Here is a 20,313-nt window from a genome sequence, read left to right as displayed (position 1 = left end):
GGGGGGGGAGCTGGGGAGGAGATGGGCGAACCTCTGTTCACCGATCTCCTCCCCGTACTATGGGACCTGGAGCGATGCAGATTACATCACTTCCGGTCCCATAGCTACCAGTGCTGGGCTCCTGAAACCCAGCAATAAGCTAAGCTATTGAAGTGCGATCTGCATTTAAATAGCTTATTTCAAGTGTAAAGGTGACACTGAGGGTCTGATCCTGATCCTTGGAGCTTCTAGAAAATAGAATTGTAAGACTTTGCACACCTTTGTTTTGATGTACTTGGAATGTTTTAACATTAAAGTTTTTTATTGGGCTTTAAATAAAACACATTAGCAAACATGTAACTGGAGACAGCAAAACCTGCTCCTATGGCATCATTCTGTCACTGGCTGAATGGCTAGCAAGGTGAATGGTTAGTGACGGCTTACCCAGTAAGGAAGCCATTCTCTTTGCTATCTCTTAGACTTCCTTCACATGTAGCTTTTATGTCCTGCTGTGGATTTATGGGGCTGGAATCATAGGTGGTTCTGGACAGCTATTCTGCGTATATGTCTGCACATTCAGCGATTTACCTTTTGGCTATAGACAGATATCTGACCTGGACGCAAACAGAACCGGGCTGCTCATCTGTCCCTATCCACAGCTGTCCGGAACCATCTGCTATTTTTTTCTCTGGAATCCACAGACGGACATAACATTTCAATGTGAATGAGGCCTTAAAGATCCTTTCACTGGCCCTAAGTGCACTTAGACAGATTGAGGGGCCGATGAAAACTTGGATCTTGTGCATAGAAACCAGTCATGTTACATATATATATATATATATAAATATTTGAATGGGTCGTTAGGGAGAACAGCTCTATTATTTAGAAATGGGTTACAGTAAATGATGACACTGTTCTGTATAAACATATTGTAATTCTTCTGCAGCAGAAAACAGCTTAGTGGCCAGTCCAGAAGATTGTACAGACAGTCTGGTGTCATCAGCTGAGGCGTCATACAGTTATACAGGTAACTCAATGCAACACCTATGAAAATGTGACACCTATGACTCTCTTAACCTGGGATGAGAATTATAAAAGGTCATTATGTTAACTTTATTAATAAACAATGCAATCTGGAAATAGTGTAGTAGTAGCAAGGTAAATTGTAAGGAAAAATACATTTGCTTCCAGGCCCACTTAGGCCAGGGGTAGGCAACCTCAGCACTTCAGCTGTGCTGAAACTTCAAATCACAACTTCTGCCTCTGGGAGTCATGGCTGTGGCTGTCAAGAGTCTTGCAACGCCTCATAGGAATTATAGTTCCACAACCGCTGGAGTGCCAAGGTTGCCCTACCCTTGACTTAGCCAATGCAAATGTCACCTTCATCACTCCCAAGACTAACCTAATATATTCTGCAAGAACCCTTTTTATTTCCTAAAAGTATTTGTGCTGCTTATACTTAATGAACGGTGAGATCTGATTGGATGCCGCAGGGACCCCAGGAACTTCTTTCCTCCAAGTTTGATAAATCAGCCCGAGTGGCTAGTGTGCAAAGGGGTTGGGAAGCAGTGTGACATTTGTATCACTTCAATTGATATATATTAATGACTTACATGCAGCAGTTCATCTGGAAAATCGTTCATATCGAAGTATTGTTTATGCAGATGGCATTAAATGGGGTTTTCAGTCTTCTGGGTTTTAGTTATATGTACTTTACATGATAATGATAATCACATGATAATTGTATTATAAATAATGCATTATAAATCTATTAATCTATATCCTTACATTTCATATATGGCTGCAGGTATTGCCAGAATACAGTCATTATTCCCAATACTTTCTCTGGCTATTTTATAGTCTTCTCTTTTAATTGCAGACAAATCTCTTGAAAACCTTGTGTCCCGTCCAAGATTGGAGTCTCTGAGCTCGGTAGAAGAAGATGATTATGATACACTGACTGACATAGAGTCTGATAAGAACGTCATCAGGACAAAGGTGAACTAAACCGTGCTTTTGCAGGAAGGTGCACACTGCAATAATAATATAAGCACTTAAAGCAGAACTCCAGGCAAACTTTTTCTTAACCTTTGCAGTGGGGCTATTTCCGCATTTCAAGGGTTAAGTGCTCGTTTGTGTCTAGGTGCAAAAATAACTAAGTTATACGCACCCGATCCCTGGAGCTGGATGGCTCTTAGGACTGGTCCCTGGAGCCTCTGTCCCCCTCTGCTGCAGCGGTCTAAGGTCCCTGTGTCATCGCATTCTATACACTGTGTATAGGACAGGAGAATGCCAAGGAACATACCATTGCTGCAGTGGAGGGGAGAGGGGGATGCAGGCTGGAGGGAAAGCTGTGACAGGCAGTCAGCTTCACAGTTCGGGTGTGTGCAACTTTTTTATTTGTGCAATTAAATACAAGCATGCACTTAACCCTTGCAGTGCGGCGGTAGCACCACTGCAAGGGTTAAAAGGTTTGCTTGGAGTTCTTCTTTAAAGCGTATCTAAACCCTAAAGAGTAAATGTAATATATTGCAGTCCTTAGAAGTAGTGGCTGCATTTGTTTTCTTCTATCAGTGTGAGTGACACACTCTGTCCTAGTGTCACAATGTTCAATCACTGTACTGTATAGGAGCCGTGATGTCACTCCAGGACAGGACTACAGAACACCTCCCTCTCCACTTCTCCATAGCATAAGGGAGGTGTTCTCTAGTTCACAGAGGTAACATGTGGCTTAATAACACTGATTGAGATAATACTGTGGAGTAAATAGGATAGCACCTGATTTCTGGCAGGAGCAACAGGTTTGTTTTTTGCCCATTATCAAACAAGTATAAGAAAACATTTTCATTGGTATAGTTAAAAGACAAAAAGGGAACAAATAAGATAATTTCATTGTTAAAGTTTTTATATAAACACTTTAAAGCAATATTAGATAAACTAACAGAATTGTATATTATCTTGTAGCTTGATTTGCTCACATTACAGACCGTATCACACTTGGAAGCTGAATAGAATATTGTACAAATAAACATTTAATACAGGGTGCATTGAATGGTAAATAATAAATGCAGTATTTATACGCAGTATTTCTTCATCATTTGATTGATTGATTTAATTCTCGAACATAAGAAGAGAATACACATGAAAATGTCTAAACCTGATAAAAATATAATAACTATAAATGTCGTTTTATTTCTTTTAGAAATATCTTTGTGTTTCTGACCTGGCAAGAAAAGACAAACGTGTGATGCGGAAAAAGTACCAAATATATTTCTGGTGAGAAACGCCAATGTATCTATAATAATATGAGTGTTTATTTAAATAGATTCTGGAAGTCACTGGAGCAAAGCCTTACCTTGATCTGCACGTACATACAAAGGCTTCAGATACTGCAGATTACAGTGGGCCTATCCTCCTTCTTTTGTGTCTCACGCTCCCCCTCCCAGACACTGCAGATTACAGTGGGCATATCCTCCTTCTTTTGTGTCTCACGCTCCCCCTTCCAGACACTGCAGATTACAGTAGGCATATCCTCCTTTTTTTTGTGTCTCAAGCTCCCCCTTCTTGACACTGCAGATTACAGTGGGCATATCCTCCTTTTTTTTGTGTCTCACGCTCTTCGTCCCAGACACTGCAGATTACAGTAGTTGAATCCTCCTTCTTTTGTGTCTCACGCTCCCCCTCCCAGACACTGCAGATTACAGTGGGCATATCCTCCTTCTTTTGTGTCTCACGCTCCCCCTCCCAGACACTGCAGATTACAGTAGTCGAATCCTCCTTTTGTGTCTCACGCTCCCCCTCCCAGACACTGCAGCCCACAGTGAGTGGATCTTATCAGCACAGTCAGTACTAGAGAGCAATCCAGAAAGCAGTGGGCAGGAATAGATGTGGCCAGGTGCTGATTGACAAGCTACAGACTTGCTTCCATACTTCACTGACCTGAAACAAGTAATGTACCCTGACTTTTGTGAATAATATGTTCCAGGTCAGTGACTCAAAAGCATTGAAGCCAAGCAGGCTAGCTTGGAAGCCAGGCAACTAGAATTTTCAGGAGGAGGCCTTCCTATTTCTCTTGTGATCGGTTTACCATATCAGCACAGAGACAATTGTGTGTGCAGCATGCCTGCTAAAAGAAGACTGCATATGCCTACCTTTTCCTTGAAAACCCCGCTTCTCTGCTCCCCAGTCCACTGCAAGTATTTGACCGGTTGAATATCTGCTCCCCCTTTTGTTTGCTGTGGTTCCTCCCACCCTACTTCTAGATCCTGTAGTGACATACACGTTGGCGGGAAATTTAATCACAGCAAGCACAGGAGGTGCAGGTATTCACATACCCAGAAGTGTGTGACAACTGCCAGCATCCAGGAGAGGAGGGAAGTGACAGCTTTTCAAGAAGCAGGCTGCCGGAAATGTATGTTGTACATACAGGGGTCGCTTTAAAGAAAAAGCAAAGACCAGCTCCAAGTAGAACCCTCCTCTGGCCCAGAAATAATTCTTGCAATCCAGTAGGGCTGCCCTGTTTCAGTCAAGGGATACCTTGCACTCCATGAAACATAAAGCTCTGAAGAAGGGGGTGTGTCCCCGAAAACGCGTTCAGCTGTGTTAGCTTGACTCTGCAGGTTCAAGCAGAGTCTCTGGATTGCTTTCGGACTGCTCCTATTTATTCCCACACTAGGAAAGTCACCTAGGATCTTTCATACACTGGCGCTTTTAACCCTTGTCTCCTTTGTGAGTATAAGAATTTCAATATCATTTATTTTATTAATAAAAAGGATTATTGCACCAGGATAGGCGCCCGGTGTTGTTTTTTTTAAAGGTCACTTTAAGCCTATACAATAAAGTACAAGGCTTGAGCAGATCAGGAGCATTATGTACAACCATTTCTCTCCCTGTATTGTTTTCCGTGACTTTGCGTTTATTTCTCGGGTTTCACATACGTTTTTTTTTTCTACACAGGAATATCTCCACCATAGCGGTGTTTTACGCCCTTCCCGTCATACAACTTGTTATAACTTACCAAACGGTGAGAACATAGAAAAATGCACTTTGATTTTATCCGAAAATACATACAAATGTGGCATTCATTGAGGTCTGTGTGACTTATTTTGCAGGTGGTGAATGTAACTGGGAATCAAGACATTTGCTATTATAATTTTCGGTGTGCTCATCCCCTTGGATCTCTCAGGTATGTATTGCTGGAGCTGTACCCAAGCTTGTGTCTGCCCTTTCCTAAAATCCAGAATCAGTTACAGATCAAACAGCCTAGTCTATGTCAGAATGTAACATGCTTGACATTGATAAGGCTGTTTGACCTGTAAACTGGTTCTGTTTCAGCAGCTTAGTGTATTTGTCCATGTTTCAGAGTTTTACAGCACTGACAGATTTTTGAGGTTAGGAATCTGTTTCTTGTACTGCTGGAAAAGCTTTCCAATGATGTGTACATGTAAAGATGCATCGGTTATATGGTTTTTATACCCCTATACAGCTCCAAAGCACATTTAGATCATGGGTATAGCCATTATTTAAAGGGACTGTATATAGTTTTTTATTATTTCTAGATTCTTTATTATTTTTAGACCTAAACATTTTTTTAGTAAGGCACTTCTAATATACTGTGTGTTAATATTCTAAATGTATACAGTTTAGCCAAAAAAGGTGCAGTCAACTTAAGGTGGCCATACACCTTTGTAAATCTGTGAAATCCCCCCTCTACGCTGGATGAAGGAATCGCCCCTGTTGGCTATTGTATTCAGCTGGTTGCTGAATGCCAGAACAATGACTCTTTATCTGGTTGGATGCAGCCACTGTTCGCTCATCATCTTTCCATACGACTCCTGCAACAAAAGTCTTTTGGAGAAATCAACTTTTGTCAAGCCAGGTGGTTCCAACAGGTCCCCTTACAGCTCGAATTTAGACTGATTCAGCAGGACTCAATTCCAGCAGTGTATGGCCGGCTTTAGTTCTCCACCTCATTGGTTTATTCATACAGCTGCCATTCTGTGATCAAGTTTATTTGCTGTTCAGAGCACAAAATGATTGTGTCAGAGGAGGGACGCACCTACTCCCTCTCCAGCTTATAGGGCTTTAAATGAGAATTGAGTTTAGACAAAGGCAGTCATTAAAGGAGAACTATGGGTAAGTGTTTTTCCCCGTAGTTCTCTTTAGGGTCACGGGAAGACAAATACTAACCTCCTCCCGTGACCCAAAGCTCAGTATATAGCGGGCTATTGCCCGCGATATACTAACAGCGCCGCAGCTGGGACAGATCCCAACAATACTGTCGAGATCCATCCAGCTGCGTGACAGAGGGTTCTGCCTATCTAGAGGCAGAGCCAGCTGTGCCCGCCCCCTCCCCTGTTTGTTCCTCCAGCGCTGTAGGATTGGAGAGGGGAGGTGGGAATCCCTGCGGGGAGCCGTGACTAACAGTCACCGCTCACTGCAGGGAGAGGATCGGGAAGTAAGCGGATCGGTTGCATGTTTCTGATCACTTCCTGATCAACAGAGCCGACCTGTGACAGCTTCTTTGTCACATGTTGGCTCTAACTATGAGAATGAGTGGAAATCACTGGGCTTTTTTTTTTTATCAACAAGCTTAGCATCCTTGACAGACAGTTTAATAACAAAGCAGAAGGTGGTGCAGTCAAATTCTTTCTGCACTACCATGGCTTATTCTACTGACATATTGTGAACAAGTTTATCTGCTATTCCAAGTGTACATACAGCGGAATGTGTCAGAGGAGGGATGCATCCACTCCCTCTCTAGCTCATAGGAATGTGAATAAGGATTCAGCTTAGACAGTAATTAAATGAGCAACTACTACTGGGCTTTCCTATTAAAAGCCCAGCATCCTCTACAGATAAATAAGTTAAATGCATACTGTACATCATTGTACTACAGTAAATTAGGTGTTTGTTTTTTTTTATATCTACCTAGAATTCCACCTAAGTCTCGTAATTATAAACAGTGGGATGGTTAAAGGATGAGCAGATTCATGCAGATGCGATGAATGTACAAATAACTACTGATGCACCATCAATGAAACATTTTCTGTGTAGTTTTTGTATGGCTTAGGTCACAGTTTTTTATGACTGATTGTATGTTTCTTATGCTAATTGTTATTCTTTTATTACTTTTAGTGCATTTAACAACATTTTGAGCAACCTAGGGTACATCATGCTAGGGTTGCTTTTCCTAATCATTGTACTGCAGAAGGAGCTAAGTTATAATCGCAGTCGCATGTACACCAGGGGACATCTCGAGGTAAGTTGTAGAATCTGTAAAACAGAGGTAAATACATACCCATTGATTTAACATGTGACGGTGCCTAGGCATACTTTGTTCTTCTAGCCTCACAGGAGCCTCTCAGGCATTTGCTGGGCTTACTGTGTCCACTCATATCCTAGGGGGGTCACATATTTTTCTGTTGCTGGTCTTGGATCTTTAAGTAATCTTTAAGGTAATCCATCAAGGCCAAGCTGTGTTTCCTCTGAGGTACAGATCAAGGTACCTTCAGAGGTCCACCTACTTCTGGTTACGAGTTATTAGATTATAGTGTTTTGTTCATTATCAAACATGTTGAGCATGTTGACTCATAATAAAACAAGTCTTTTTTTTATAAAATGAAGATGAGATTACATTTAGTACAATTCATACAGAAATCCAGAGAATTTCTAATTGTTCTCAGACGTGTTCTCAGAGTTGTACATAAAGGATCTGATCTAGTCATTCTCACTTGTCTTTGTCTATTTATACAGCAAGTTTTCATGGTGTCATCTTTTTTTTTTCTGTGCACAGGAATGTGGGATTCCCAAACACTTTGGTCTTTTCTATGCCATGGGCACCGCGCTGATGATGGAGGGACTACTCAGTGCATGCTATCACGTGTGCCCAAACTACACCAACTTCCAATTCGGTTTGTGTTCACCCATTCTTCTCCTATATATAGACTTTTTCTGTCGTCCCACCAAGCTCCTTCAGGTCTTTGTTTTTTAATTCTTCTTGCTGTCTTTGCTTTGTAGATACTTCCTTCATGTATATGATTGCTGGTCTGTGCATGCTGAAGTTGTATCAGAAAAGGCATCCTGATATTAATGCCAGCGCATATAGTGCGTATGCCTGCCTAGCTATCGTCATCTTCTTCTCCGTCCTTGGTGTGGTATGTACCGTGGAATGGTCTTGTCATTCTCCTGAATTCACTTCTTTTTTTCTAGTTTAACACACAGTAGTATAGGGGGTGTCTTTCACTGGGGTAATCTATTCAGGAGACAGCTGCAAAGTTATGGATTTGGCTTTCATTTGAGGATCCTTCCACCCACTTCCTGTGTCCTGATAGTCTACTTTAACGCTGAATGCAATGAAAAGAATAACCCATGCAGTGGGAATCTCCTACACTGCAAGGGAGAGCCTCACTGCAAGGGCCATTTTTTATTTGTCCCATAGTTAAGTGGCTTGATTTCACATAACTTGAGACACAATTGTGCAGTTTGAGTATCATTACATTGATTAGTAATATACGTCTTAGTAAAATAACAATAGTGTAATGAATAAGAACCTGGGGACCTTCAAAAAAGTTTTTAGTCAGATTTTTTAGTTAAGGAAATCCAGGCAATTCTCCCAATTTAATGGGACCTCTGTGTACACAAACCTCAACATATACAGTGTTACCCTTTTTGTCTCTCAGTTAAATTCATATATATTTGCAGACACTACCAAGTGGATCTCTTGTATGTTCTAAGATTTTGTTTTGTCTCTTGTACTAGGTATTTGGGAAAGGAAATATGATTTTCTGGATTGTATTCTCTGTGATTCATATATTGTTTACTCTGGTTCTAAGCACCCAGCTGTATTATATGGGTCGTTGGAGACTAGGTAATGGACTATTTTGACAGATAACAGCAAAAAGATTTTGATCGCCCTGTGACTTACTGTTCCTTCCCTATGTAATTCCATGTTCAATCTCTTCTAACCCATCAGACTCAGGAATCCTTCGCAGGATCTTTCAGGTTCTATACACAGACTGTGTCAGACAGTGTAGCCCCCCAATGTATGTGGTAAGTGTCTTCTTTGTCAAATTTCTATGTTTTTAGGATTGCGTATGCTTTTCCATTGTCTGGTTTTATATCTATGCTGGTTAGGCACATTTAGGGTTAACTGGTAAGAGTTGTTGGCAGAAGACTGTTCCTCCTTTTCTTTAGAAGAAATGACTCCCTCCTGGGATGAGAGTTTTTGTTAAAGGAGAACTATGAGGCGAGTGAAAATCACTCAGCCTCATAGTTCTAACCGACCTGTGATAATGAAACTGTCACAGGTCGGCTCAATAGATCGGGAAGTGAGAGAACACATACCGTCGCTCGCTCACTTCTTGATCATCTCTCTGCAGAGAGCCATGACTGTCACTCACAGCTCCCTGCAGGGATTTCCCCCCTCCCCGATCCTCCAGCTCTGACTGGCGGAACGGACGGGGAGGGGGCGGGTACAGCTGGCTCTGCCTCTAGATAGGCAGAGCCAGCTGTCACTCACGCAGCTGAGTGGATCCAGACAGTAATGTTGGGATCTGTCCCGGCTGCGGCGTATACCGCAAGCTACTGAGCTTTGGGTGACGGGAGGACGCTAGTTTGTGTCCTCCCGTTACCCTTAGGAGAACTATGGGGAAAAGCCCTGACCCCATAGTTTTCCTTTAAGTCCTGTAGAAACAGAATAATTTTGTAATGGTTTTGAATGTGCACATCTGCATCAGACCCACGCAATTGTTTTGGAGTTTTGTGTTTGCATAATTTGACCTGTAAAGTGACCCTGTCACCAGACCTTACTTTTTAAACGAAAACCTTGCAGCAGTAGAGGTTAATAAGCACTTGCATGTTTCCCCACTTAGTTACATAGTTAGTCATGTTAAAAAAAGAGACAAGTCCGTCGAGTTTAAGCAATTAAGGAAAGAAAGAAATAAAATAAAAAGAAAAGCTCCATAAACCGAACCCTACAGTTGATCCAGAGGAAGGCAAAAAAACCTTATAAAGCTTGATTCAATTTTCTCCAACAGGGAAAAAAATCCTTCCTGATCTCTGAAAGCCATTGGATATTCTCTGAATCATCAATCTCTGGCGTTATTACTTATGAAATATTAATACTCAGCGATATTCTATGCATTTAGGAATTAATCCAGATATTTTTTTCAAATCAATTAACTGAGCTGGTATGACTAGATCCTGAGAAAGCCTATCCCATATTTTCACGGCTCTAACTGTGAAAAAACCTTTCTGCGTGCGAAGTTTAAACCTCTTTTCCTCCAGATGCAAAGAGTTCCCCTTTTCCTTTGCAATGACTTTCGTGAATAACTGCATCAAGTTTATTTGTTTTGTTTTTTAAATTGCATCAAGGTAATTTGCATCTAAACTTGTTTCTGGGAAGATTGTTGCAGATTCTAGTTGTAAGGGGACAGTGTTTCTTTAAGGCAAACTCATTGGCCAATTATACATATTCAAGTCTAAAAGTCCTATCTTATAGTTAAACAGTACAAGTTGCTTGGTATTGCCAGTGTTAGCCTGAAAGTCCTGTTCGTTGTATCTCTCTGGAACTAGCTTCCCTTTGTTACGAGGGGAATAACTTCCCTGACTTTATGGCTAAGACCTACTCACCACCATATCCTTGTCTAATAAAAGTGCTGAAGGTCTCTCAGAAGGAGTTTAGCAATGAACTGATCTTGAATGGTACAGTGCAGAGTTTACCATAACCTCCAAAAATAAAGTACAATGTCCTTCTTTGCATCATATTGTGTGGCCCATGATAACAGGTGAACTTTGAGGGCAAGAGCATCCTTATTGTCTGGTAAAAGAATGACCCCTGACAACTTTTTGGTAAAGCAATAAAATGGCACCCTGAATTCAGCCTGGGATACTGAATAATACAGAAAACATATTTACTGTCTCCTGTACATGTTTCCTGTCTTTACTTCAGCCCCTCAGTGCATTGAAGATCAACTTTTCTCTCTTCTTTCAGGACCGCATGGTGCTACTTGTCATGGGAAACATCATAAACTGGTCTTTGTAAGTAAACACAATAGTTTATATTTAATTTGGGTTATAGGGGTTTATAATAAGTATGTGAAAACTACAAATCATTCAGTTGGATTTGAATTCTAGCAGAAGGTTTTTGGGTGGTTCCCCATACTTGTTGCCAGGCAATTCATGTGGTAGAAGTCAAATGCATAAAATTAAGTTTCTCACAACCCTAAATGTAAAATCACATTATTTACTATGTACACTAATAATACAAATAATACTGAGAAAAATAGATCTTTCTATGTAATTGAGTAAATTAGATGCATCACAGCAGAGCTTCACCCTGTCCTGGCCTATTCAATGACCAATACAGGTTTCGCTGTAAAGATGGACATGTCAGTGAGGCTTGTCATCACTGCGAGTGAGCCAAGATTAGGTACAGCTATTATTTTCTTTGACCATGCCTGCCCCATGAGCAACTTTACAGCCAGAGCTGTGCAGATATAAATACTACCCAATTCCGCGTCAGGCCCAGGAAGTGTGACGTGCCTCTGGTATGCATCTAAGGTGTCTGATTGTATACACAGTGGGGGGAATTGATGAGAACAGGAGCAGACAAAATCTGGAGCAGTTGCCCATAGTAACCATTCAGCTTCTCTCTTCAGTTTGTTCATCTAAGCTTTGAAAACGAAAGATCGAAGCTGATCGGTTGCCATGGGTAACTGTTCAATATTCAGTCTGATGGCGTTGAGGGGCAGCTCACATTCCAGGGTGCAGCTTTACAATGCAACTGCATTTTTGAGATAAATATTATTTTTAGGGTTGAGGGTTACTGTTAGGTGGCCTTGGATGAGGGCATCACTCTCACTGAAGAATGCACTATGCCACAAAATACTAGAGCCAAGCTCCCAGCCCTAAAAGTATAATTCCCCACATTATACCAGAGCCAAGCTCCCGGCCCTAAAAGTATAATTCCCCACATTATACCAGAGCCAAGCTCCCGGCCCTAAAAGTATAATTCCCCACATTATACCAGAGCCAAGCTCCCGGCCCTAAAAGTATAATTCCCCACATTATACTTTTAGGGCCGGGAGCTTGGCTCTGGTATTTTGTGGCATAGTGCATTCTTTAGTGAGATTGATGCCCTCATCCAGGGCCACCTAACAGTAACCCTCCCTGTAACCCCTAACCCTAAAATAGTGTTTCTCTCAAAAATGCAGTTGCATTGTAAAGCTGCACCCTGGAATATGAGCTGCCCCTCAACGCCATCAATTTAAATTCAGTATCCGCAGCCACCACTGTCTCTGCAATGTACGTGATGACATCAGTGAGGGGGTGGCTGCACAACCTGGAGAAAAGGGAAGGGTTTGTGGGACAGGTCGTTCACCCTTCCCCCCGACAAAATTTTGGATGCCGACTGGAGTTCAGTTTTAATTAGCTCCTAATTTTGCTGGGATCATTATTAGTATTGTTGGTCTTTTTAACGCTGTCTGTACCTATATCTGTGATTACATTATTATTACATGTATTTACTTTGATTGCAGGGCTGCATATGGCCTTATTGTACGTCCCAACGATTTTGCCTCATATCTTCTCGCCATTGGAATTTGTAACCTGTTACTATATTTTGCCTTCTACATTATTATGAAGGTAAGAGATAGAATGCTGAGATGGTTTGTGTGATGGAGTTTACTCTTTTTTCCTGAAACTGACTGACTATACATTTTGAACAAGATCCATACTGTAATTTATATAAATCACAACATTTCCGTAGTTTCCTTTTCTGCAGTGCTATCTGTACAGCAGCTTTGGTTTTAGTAAGAACGGTCTCTGTAGCGGACTACCAGTATCTACATTCCTGAGTAGAACAAATTACAACTACTATAAATCAGTGAAACAGACTTGTGCTTTGCTGCACAGATTAAGAAGCCCTGCACTGCAAACTCTAAAGCGAGTGAAAGGAATAAAATGAAGCAATGTAACTTCCATCTCATTTTCCGAATACTAATTTAAAGTTGGATTCTCAGGAGATATAACAATAAATTGTAAAATTATACAAACCTAATGGCTGATGACCTCAGCTACCCGGCAAAGGCATCTTTGTGGGCAGATTTAGCCGCCTATACAAAATGGTTGTTTGCAAGATCTGCAGAATTTCATAATCGATTCTACAATAAAGTTTAGAGAAATCCTTTCTTTGTTACCAAAATTGGATGTTACTACAATGTCTCCATATAATGTTGTTGTTTCCTCTCTCCTACCTTTTATTAGTTGCGCAGTGGAGAACGTGTACTTCCTGCCCCTCTTCTATGTATCCTCTGCACATCTGTGGTTTGGGGATTTGCTCTGTTCTTTTTCTTCCAGGGGCTCAGCACTTGGCAGGTAAGCATAGCACATATCAGTCACTCAGGCTGGTAAAAAAAAAAAAAATGAGAAAGAGGAGAGAAACGCAAAGGAGGCTCCAATTAGGGAATAACAACGTTGGAAACGTATATTATTAAAATCAGCAACCTATGTTAAGCTCCTAATAAAGTTTAAGTATTCTATCTAACCTCTCCCCTCCCCCAGCAGTTTGAGTATATAGTGGCTCAGTGGTTAGCACTTCTGCCTAGCAGCACTGAGGGTCCCCAGTTAAAATCCCAGTCAGGACACTATCTGCATGGAGTTTGCATGTTCTCCCTGTGCTTGCTTGGGTTTCCTCTCACACTCCAAAGACATGCTGGTAGGTTCATTGGCTCCTCTCACCTTAGATTGTAAGCTCCTTGAGGGCAGGGACTGATGTGAATGTACAATATATGTAAAGAAATAAAAACTACAGCACTGTTCAGTTATCACACCAATCACCACACATCCTCTGGCTGAATTCTTCATAAATCTTCCATGCTGTACTGGCACATGTCAAATTTTGGATTTCCTATCAGTTACATCAACAATTGGCACCATGGCAAATAGGGTCAATTTCCCCACCTTGGACTTAGACAGATATAACATTTGACAGGTATCTCATTACTTGCACCCTCTATCCTGATTCCCATATATAGATCTTTATCACTAGAGTGATCACTAGCAGAAGGAAGGAGGTCCTCGATTCCCCTATATAGATCTTTATCACTAGAGTGATCACTAGCAGAAGGAAGGAGGTCCTCGATTCCCCTATATAGATCTTTATCACTAGAGTGATCACTAGCAGGAGGAAGGAGGTCCTGATTCCCCTATATAGATCTTTATCACTAGAGTGATCACTAGCAGGAGGAAGGAGGTCCTGATTCCGCTATATAGATCTTTATCACTAGAGTGATCACCAGCAGGAGAAAGGAGGTTCTGATTCCCATATCTAGATCTTTAGTTATCACTAGCAGGAGAAAGGAGGTTCTGATTCCCCTATAGAGATCTTTATCACTAGAGTGATCACCAGCAGGAGGAAGGAGGTTCTGATTCCCATATATAGATCTTTAGTTATAACTAGCAGGAGGAAGGAGATCCTGATTTCCCTATATAGATCTTTAGTTAGACCTCATTTAGAATACTGTGTTCAGTACGGCATTATTTTTCAGGAGGGCTTTATTTTCAATATGAAGCCAAGATTGAAAACCCATGGACATGAACTCAAACTAACAGAAGGAACGTTTGAAACTAACCTTAGAAAGTATTCTTTTACTGGACAAGTAGTTGATGCCTCGGAAGAGACTTGCAGCGGAGGTAGTCAATCAATAGTAAATTAATTTAAACATGGTTGGGATGAACATAGATCTGTACCCAGACAAACAGGTTAAAGAACAGAATAAAAAAAAGTGGCAGACCTGATGGACCATTTTTTCTGCCTTCACTCTTCTATGTTTCATCTGCCGAACTGGTATTCCACAACTCTGTGCTTTAAATGTGTAGTTGTACTTTTTTATTAATGGTTTTGTTCTGTGTTCAGAAAACTCCAGCTGAATCTCGGGAGCACAACAGAGAGTGCATATTGCTTGGATTCTTCGATGACCATGACATCTGGCATTTCCTCTCCTCCATTGCTATGTTCGGTTCCTTCCTTGTGAGTTTTCTCCCCATCTAACATAGCAGTCAGTTGTAGTTAGCAGAGTGTATAGTAAAGATTATTTATATTTGTTAGAACTGTTTTGTTTTTTTAGGTAATCATTTTTGCCTTAAAAACTAAATGCATTTTTTGAAAACAATACCACCAATAGAAAGTGTGGTCTGCTCCCTCCAAAAATGAATATCACACTGTTGTAATGTGTCATTGTCGAATTTGTAGGCCAATAGCTTGAATGTTAAAATTCCTGTAGTTAATAAAGGGTGAATAGAGTGGTGCAGGTAGTACCATGTCCCAAAGGTCAAGGCAGGCAAGATGGATAAAGCTATAGGATATGTGGGGTTGGGGGTGGTGGGTAAAAGGGAAAGGAAGGGTTTTGATGGTTGTGGGTTTAACTATAGGAGCTAATTGGATAAAAATATTTGTTGCATGGGGGAATAATATAGGGTGGGACTGTTAATTTTAGAGCAGTGGGTTTGGAAATGAAGGCCAAGGGTCCTGGCTTATATTTTGCCCTTAAGCCCAGGTGTTTTAAGCTACACTACTTGGTGAAAAAGCTGTGAAAGATATCCATCACAGCCCTAATGCAAGACAAGGCAGTAGCCATGTCATGGATACGCGTAGTTCATACCACTACTTTGCAGTGATGTGTGCTGCAAAAAAAGTACTGCATCCAGTAATTTTTTCTTATTGCAGAGGGCCGCGACGTGGTACAACTCACTGAACAACTCACTGTGCCCAAAGAACGTAATGAAATGCCGCTCTTGACATTTCAATAAAGTTTTAAAAATAAAAAAACGTAAACCAGTGGGATGCGTGGCATCGGAGCAGCAGCACTGTTCTGCGTAATGCATACCAGCAGCTGTGCATTAAGAAATACAATAATTGAATGGCCATAGTCCGGACACAGGTTCTCTTTAATCTAAGATGCAGATTTGGAGTGACAGTAGTCACTAAAATGTATTTGCAATAAGAGTATTCATGTCTGTGATTTGTATTAAAATGATTTCTAAACATTCCCTTTGACATATACACCCTCTCTTCACAGGTTCTGCTGTATCTGGATGATGATCTGGATGAAGTAGAAAGAGACAAAATTTATGTGTTCTGAAATGTGCGCAGAAAGACTCCCATGGATAAAAATGAAGGACGCTGGTTTTGAGCAGTCACCTCCATGTAGTAACACATAGGGTACCACATACCAAGAAGTGACTCCAGTCACCTCTATTCACTGATGGCCTCTGGCTGAAGCTGCAAGGAGAAATGCAACTCAGAGGGTTGATTGTGCCACTTGCGTGCGCTACTTTCATTTATGGAGTGACTTCAAGGCCATTCCTATCTGCAGTGTATGATCCCACGTTGGCCACAAGGTGCCATTGCAGCTCTCCTGTTGCCAAATCAAGTTTGCTTTGGATTCAGCCTCCTTGATATGATATGGCTTTTGTTGTATTGATTGTAGTCTGATTAATGTTGAAACTGATGATAAGCGAGCGGTGTCAATTTCAATCTAGTGCAAGCCAACAGAATGAAAGTAGAAGCAAAGCAGCACTGTCACGTTAATGACGGTCATCATCATCGAGCCTGTCTTAAAGTGGCCTTCTACTTCAATATAGGTATTCAAAGTAACTGTGCAGCTATATAGCTGCCATGGTGGCTCCTATCCTTCCAGCCTTCACCCTCCGCCCCCAGTCCACTGATCTAGCACCCCACATCTGACCATCCTGATAGTGTTTGTATAGTGCTAGACATGCCCCCTAAGGACTTGCTGCACATGCACCATTGATTGTGCATTTATAGGACGTGGGGGAAGTGTACATGTACGCCCCATACATAAAAGTACCTGAGATTTTATGATGGGGGGGGATTGGTGGGTTAGGGTGGATTTTGAATTCTATAAAAGAATCAGCAAGCCGGCATTGGTGCTTACTGAAAAGCTGCACTGTTACTTTAATTACTAATATGCTGGCAACACATCAGTCACAGTTTCCTAAGATTTGATCTGTCAGATCAGCAAAACTTAAGCTGCCCATACACTATACAATCTACTTGTGAGATCTCTGTTTTTATCTTTTACCAAAACTATGTAATATGAGGACAGACCAAACCAATCCATTCATGTAGTATTGAATCAGGCTGGTCCTTGCACTGCATAGTTGGTGGTAGAGCTAAAAAAAAAGATTTTTGCATATTTATACTTTATGCTAATTCAGGTACAGTTGTTACTGTTCTTTGTCTTTTCTTCTATAATGTTCAGTAAACTTTATTATGGAAAAAGATTGCACAGTGTATGGTCAGCTTTAACTTTATAGTAGGAGGCCTACTTTAACAATACATTTATGTGCAGTCAGGTCGACCATCACCATACATAGTTATTGGCTTATTGTGCTTCTGTAACTGACTGAATCTACATTGTGGGGCCAGCTTTAGTTGGAAGGAGTGCCTCCAAATGGACACAAAACCATCCACATAACATGAACGCTTATATATAGTGGCGTAGCAGTATATAGCACAGTGGTGTAGTGCTTAGCACTTCTGCCTTGCAGCACTGAAGGTTCCCAGTTTAAATCCTGGTCAAGACACTATCTGCAAGGAGTATGCATGTTCTCCCTGTGCTTGCCTGGGTTTCTTCCATCACTCCAGAGAAGGTTAATTGGCTCCTGGCTACATCTGCCCTGTATGTACAGTATGTGGGATAGGGACCTTAGATTGTAAGCTCCTTGAGGGCAGGGACTGATGTGAATGTGCAACTGTGTTAAGCGCTGTGTAAATTGTCAGCGCTATACCACACACACGTACATGATACAGATATGTCAGATAAAAGACCGCTCCGTCACATATATAATACAGAGATGTCAAGGATTGAAGATAGTTACACACAAACACACACACACTACAGATATGTCAGATAAAAGACCGCTCCGTCACATATATAATACAGAGATATCAAGGATTGAAGATAGTTCTGTCCACACACACCCACACACATGATACAGATATGTCACATATATAATACAGAGATGTCAAGGATTGAAGATAGTTCCATCCACACACACACGTACATGATACAGATATGTCAGATAAAAGACCGCTCCGTCACATATATAATACAGAGATGTCAAGGATTGAAGATAGTTCCGTCCAAACTTAAAGAGCTCCAGGTTTTAGAAATATTAACCCTTGTAGTGGAGCTACCACCCGCACTGCAAGGGTTAACTGCTTGTTTTTCTCTAGGGGTGAAAATAAAGAAGAAATACATGATCCTCAATCCCACCTCTCCGCTAGACCTGTCCTCGCAGCCTCTTCTCCACCCAGGTCCCTGCAGTCTAAAGACCTGTGATGTCACCACGTCTATTACAGGTCTATTAGATGTGATGATGCTGAGGGACATACCAGAGCGGAGGGGGGAGATAGGTGAGTGGTCACTGCTGCAGGACCAGGTGAGGAGAGATCAGGTGAGTATTTCTTCTTTATATCCCCTTCCCCCAGAGAATAGTGAGCAGGGGTAGCCCCAATGCAATGGTTAATTTTTTTATAAACCCGGAGTTGTTCTTCAAGTTCCATTTGTTCATTGAGTGATGCCCGTTAGCTGGTGTCCTGGCATTGAGTCGTCATGTCTTTAGTGCCACCCCGCTTTCACTTGCTCAGTTCCGTTGTTGGGAAGTTGGAGAAAGAACAAGAAAGATGCCAATGGCTGTAGAAATCCGGTACAGCTGACAATGAAGATTGCCGTACTGGATTGAATTCTGTATAATACGACTTAATGAACTCCATCCTAAATAAAAAAAATGACGTTTTGTAATATTTGTCTACAATGTCTAAAAGTCTGAGCTTGTATGTGGAAAGATACAGGAGGACGTCCATCACACTGCTCCAAGTCGAGATGTTCTGAACAAAAGTGGATCTCTTCTTAATATGGAGGGAGGAACCTGTATAGTGTAATGTATATTATGGATATGGATTTTGTGCAGACAGTCTCAGATTCCATTGTCATCCTGGGAAATGTCAAATAATGAAAGGCCAGCCAGCTCTGAACTTAAGCAGCGCAGCAACTGCGCCTAACATTCGACATTTAACAGCTTCCTGAATATATGGTTGTTTTTTTAACCTTTCTTTTGTGTACACGAGGTGAAATATTGATCTAGACTTTGTATGAGAGATATTTCCAAACCCCAAAAAAGATATTTTCAGTTCTTGACTTGAATGTGATCCTCTGATAACACGCAACTGTTTCTTGGTTCTGAGTATGTGTCAGGATCAGAGACGTTTACCAGTAGTGATGGGCTGAACACACCTGAGTTCGATTCCAGCTCGAACTTTCGAACATGGAAAAAGTTCTAACTCGAACTTAAAACTCAATGCAAGTCTATGGGACCAGAACTCGGAAAATCTTTGAAGGCTTATATGCAAGTTATTGGCCATAAAAAGGGTATGGGGATCCGGGTACTGTGCGGGGGACAGGAATCAATGAAAAAAATACCATTGTTAAAGGAGCAGTGATTTTACAATTGCTTAAAGTGAAACAATAAAGAGGAAAAATTCCTTTAAATATGGTGCCTGGGGGGTCCAGTTAAACTGCCTGTGAAGTGGCGCATCTGTATGATGTATAGAACCTGCTGCAGTAACAAGTGACATTTATAAAGAAAAAAATGACATTTGGATTGCCGGTAATTGGTTTTCCTTTCATCTTTTAAACAACTGCTTGGGGAGGCAGCCTGTATGAAGAGGCCACATTTTAGGACACTCGGACCAAGGTTAGAGATTTTTTGGATAAATTTGGGTGCCTCTTTTGCAGCCATTGGATGAAAGTAACAACAGGTGCTTTAAAATTGGGCCTTTAGTGTTGGCGGTGCTGCCACACCGTAACCCTTTAGAGTTAAGGTGCCCATACTTACACCTGCCGATTATCGTAAGATAATTGCGGGAAATCCCGCGATCATACGATAATTGGCAGGTGTATGGAAGTCGTGCGACCGTTTCTACTGTACGGTCGCACATATAGATGTGATTGGGCCATCAAAGTTCTGTAGCTGGCTGTTAGAAATACACCGTCCATCAGACCAACATTGAAACCCCCAGCGGAATCTGCATCCCAATATTATACATATAACAGCTAAGCACAACACTGAGACCAATGATGGTCATTCACACAGGGGGGGAATTTATCAAAATCTGGAGCAGATTTGCAATGCAACCCATCAGCTTCTCTGTCTCATTTTCAAATCTTACCTGAGCAAACTGAAGAGAGATGCTGATTGGTTGCCATGGGAAACTGCTCCAGATTCGGTCTGCTCCAGTTTTGATCA

The 20,313-nt window shown here is 41.4% G+C and overlaps 1 protein-coding gene across 1 annotated transcript in view; it reads left to right on the top strand.

Moving 5' to 3' along the window:
- SIDT2 (SID1 transmembrane family member 2) overlaps positions 1 to 16,252 on the top strand; it is a 45,185-nt gene extending 28,933 nt beyond the window's left edge. The window contains 16 exon segments of the mRNA XM_018568635.1: positions 926 to 1,006; positions 1,859 to 1,977; positions 3,182 to 3,255; positions 4,936 to 5,002; positions 5,091 to 5,164; positions 7,117 to 7,211; positions 7,677 to 7,714; positions 7,775 to 7,892; positions 7,999 to 8,135; positions 8,740 to 8,848; positions 8,954 to 9,030; positions 10,973 to 11,019; positions 12,519 to 12,624; positions 13,246 to 13,356; positions 14,897 to 15,010; positions 16,059 to 16,252. Of these exon segments, the coding sequence (XP_018424137.1) occupies positions 926 to 1,006; positions 1,859 to 1,977; positions 3,182 to 3,255; positions 4,936 to 5,002; positions 5,091 to 5,164; positions 7,117 to 7,211; positions 7,677 to 7,714; positions 7,775 to 7,892; positions 7,999 to 8,135; positions 8,740 to 8,848; positions 8,954 to 9,030; positions 10,973 to 11,019; positions 12,519 to 12,624; positions 13,246 to 13,356; positions 14,897 to 15,010; positions 16,059 to 16,121 (1,430 nt within the window). The 3' untranslated portion in view covers positions 16,122 to 16,252.
- Positions 16,253 to 20,313: the final 4,061 nt, after the last annotated feature.

Source organism: Nanorana parkeri, unplaced genomic scaffold, assembly GCF_000935625.1.
Source record: "Nanorana parkeri isolate BGI_ZX_2015 unplaced genomic scaffold, ASM93562v1 scaffold1222, whole genome shotgun sequence".
Lineage (NCBI taxonomy): Eukaryota > Metazoa > Chordata > Amphibia > Anura > Dicroglossidae > Nanorana > Nanorana parkeri.
This window is presented reverse-complemented; position numbering and strand designations above follow the sequence as displayed.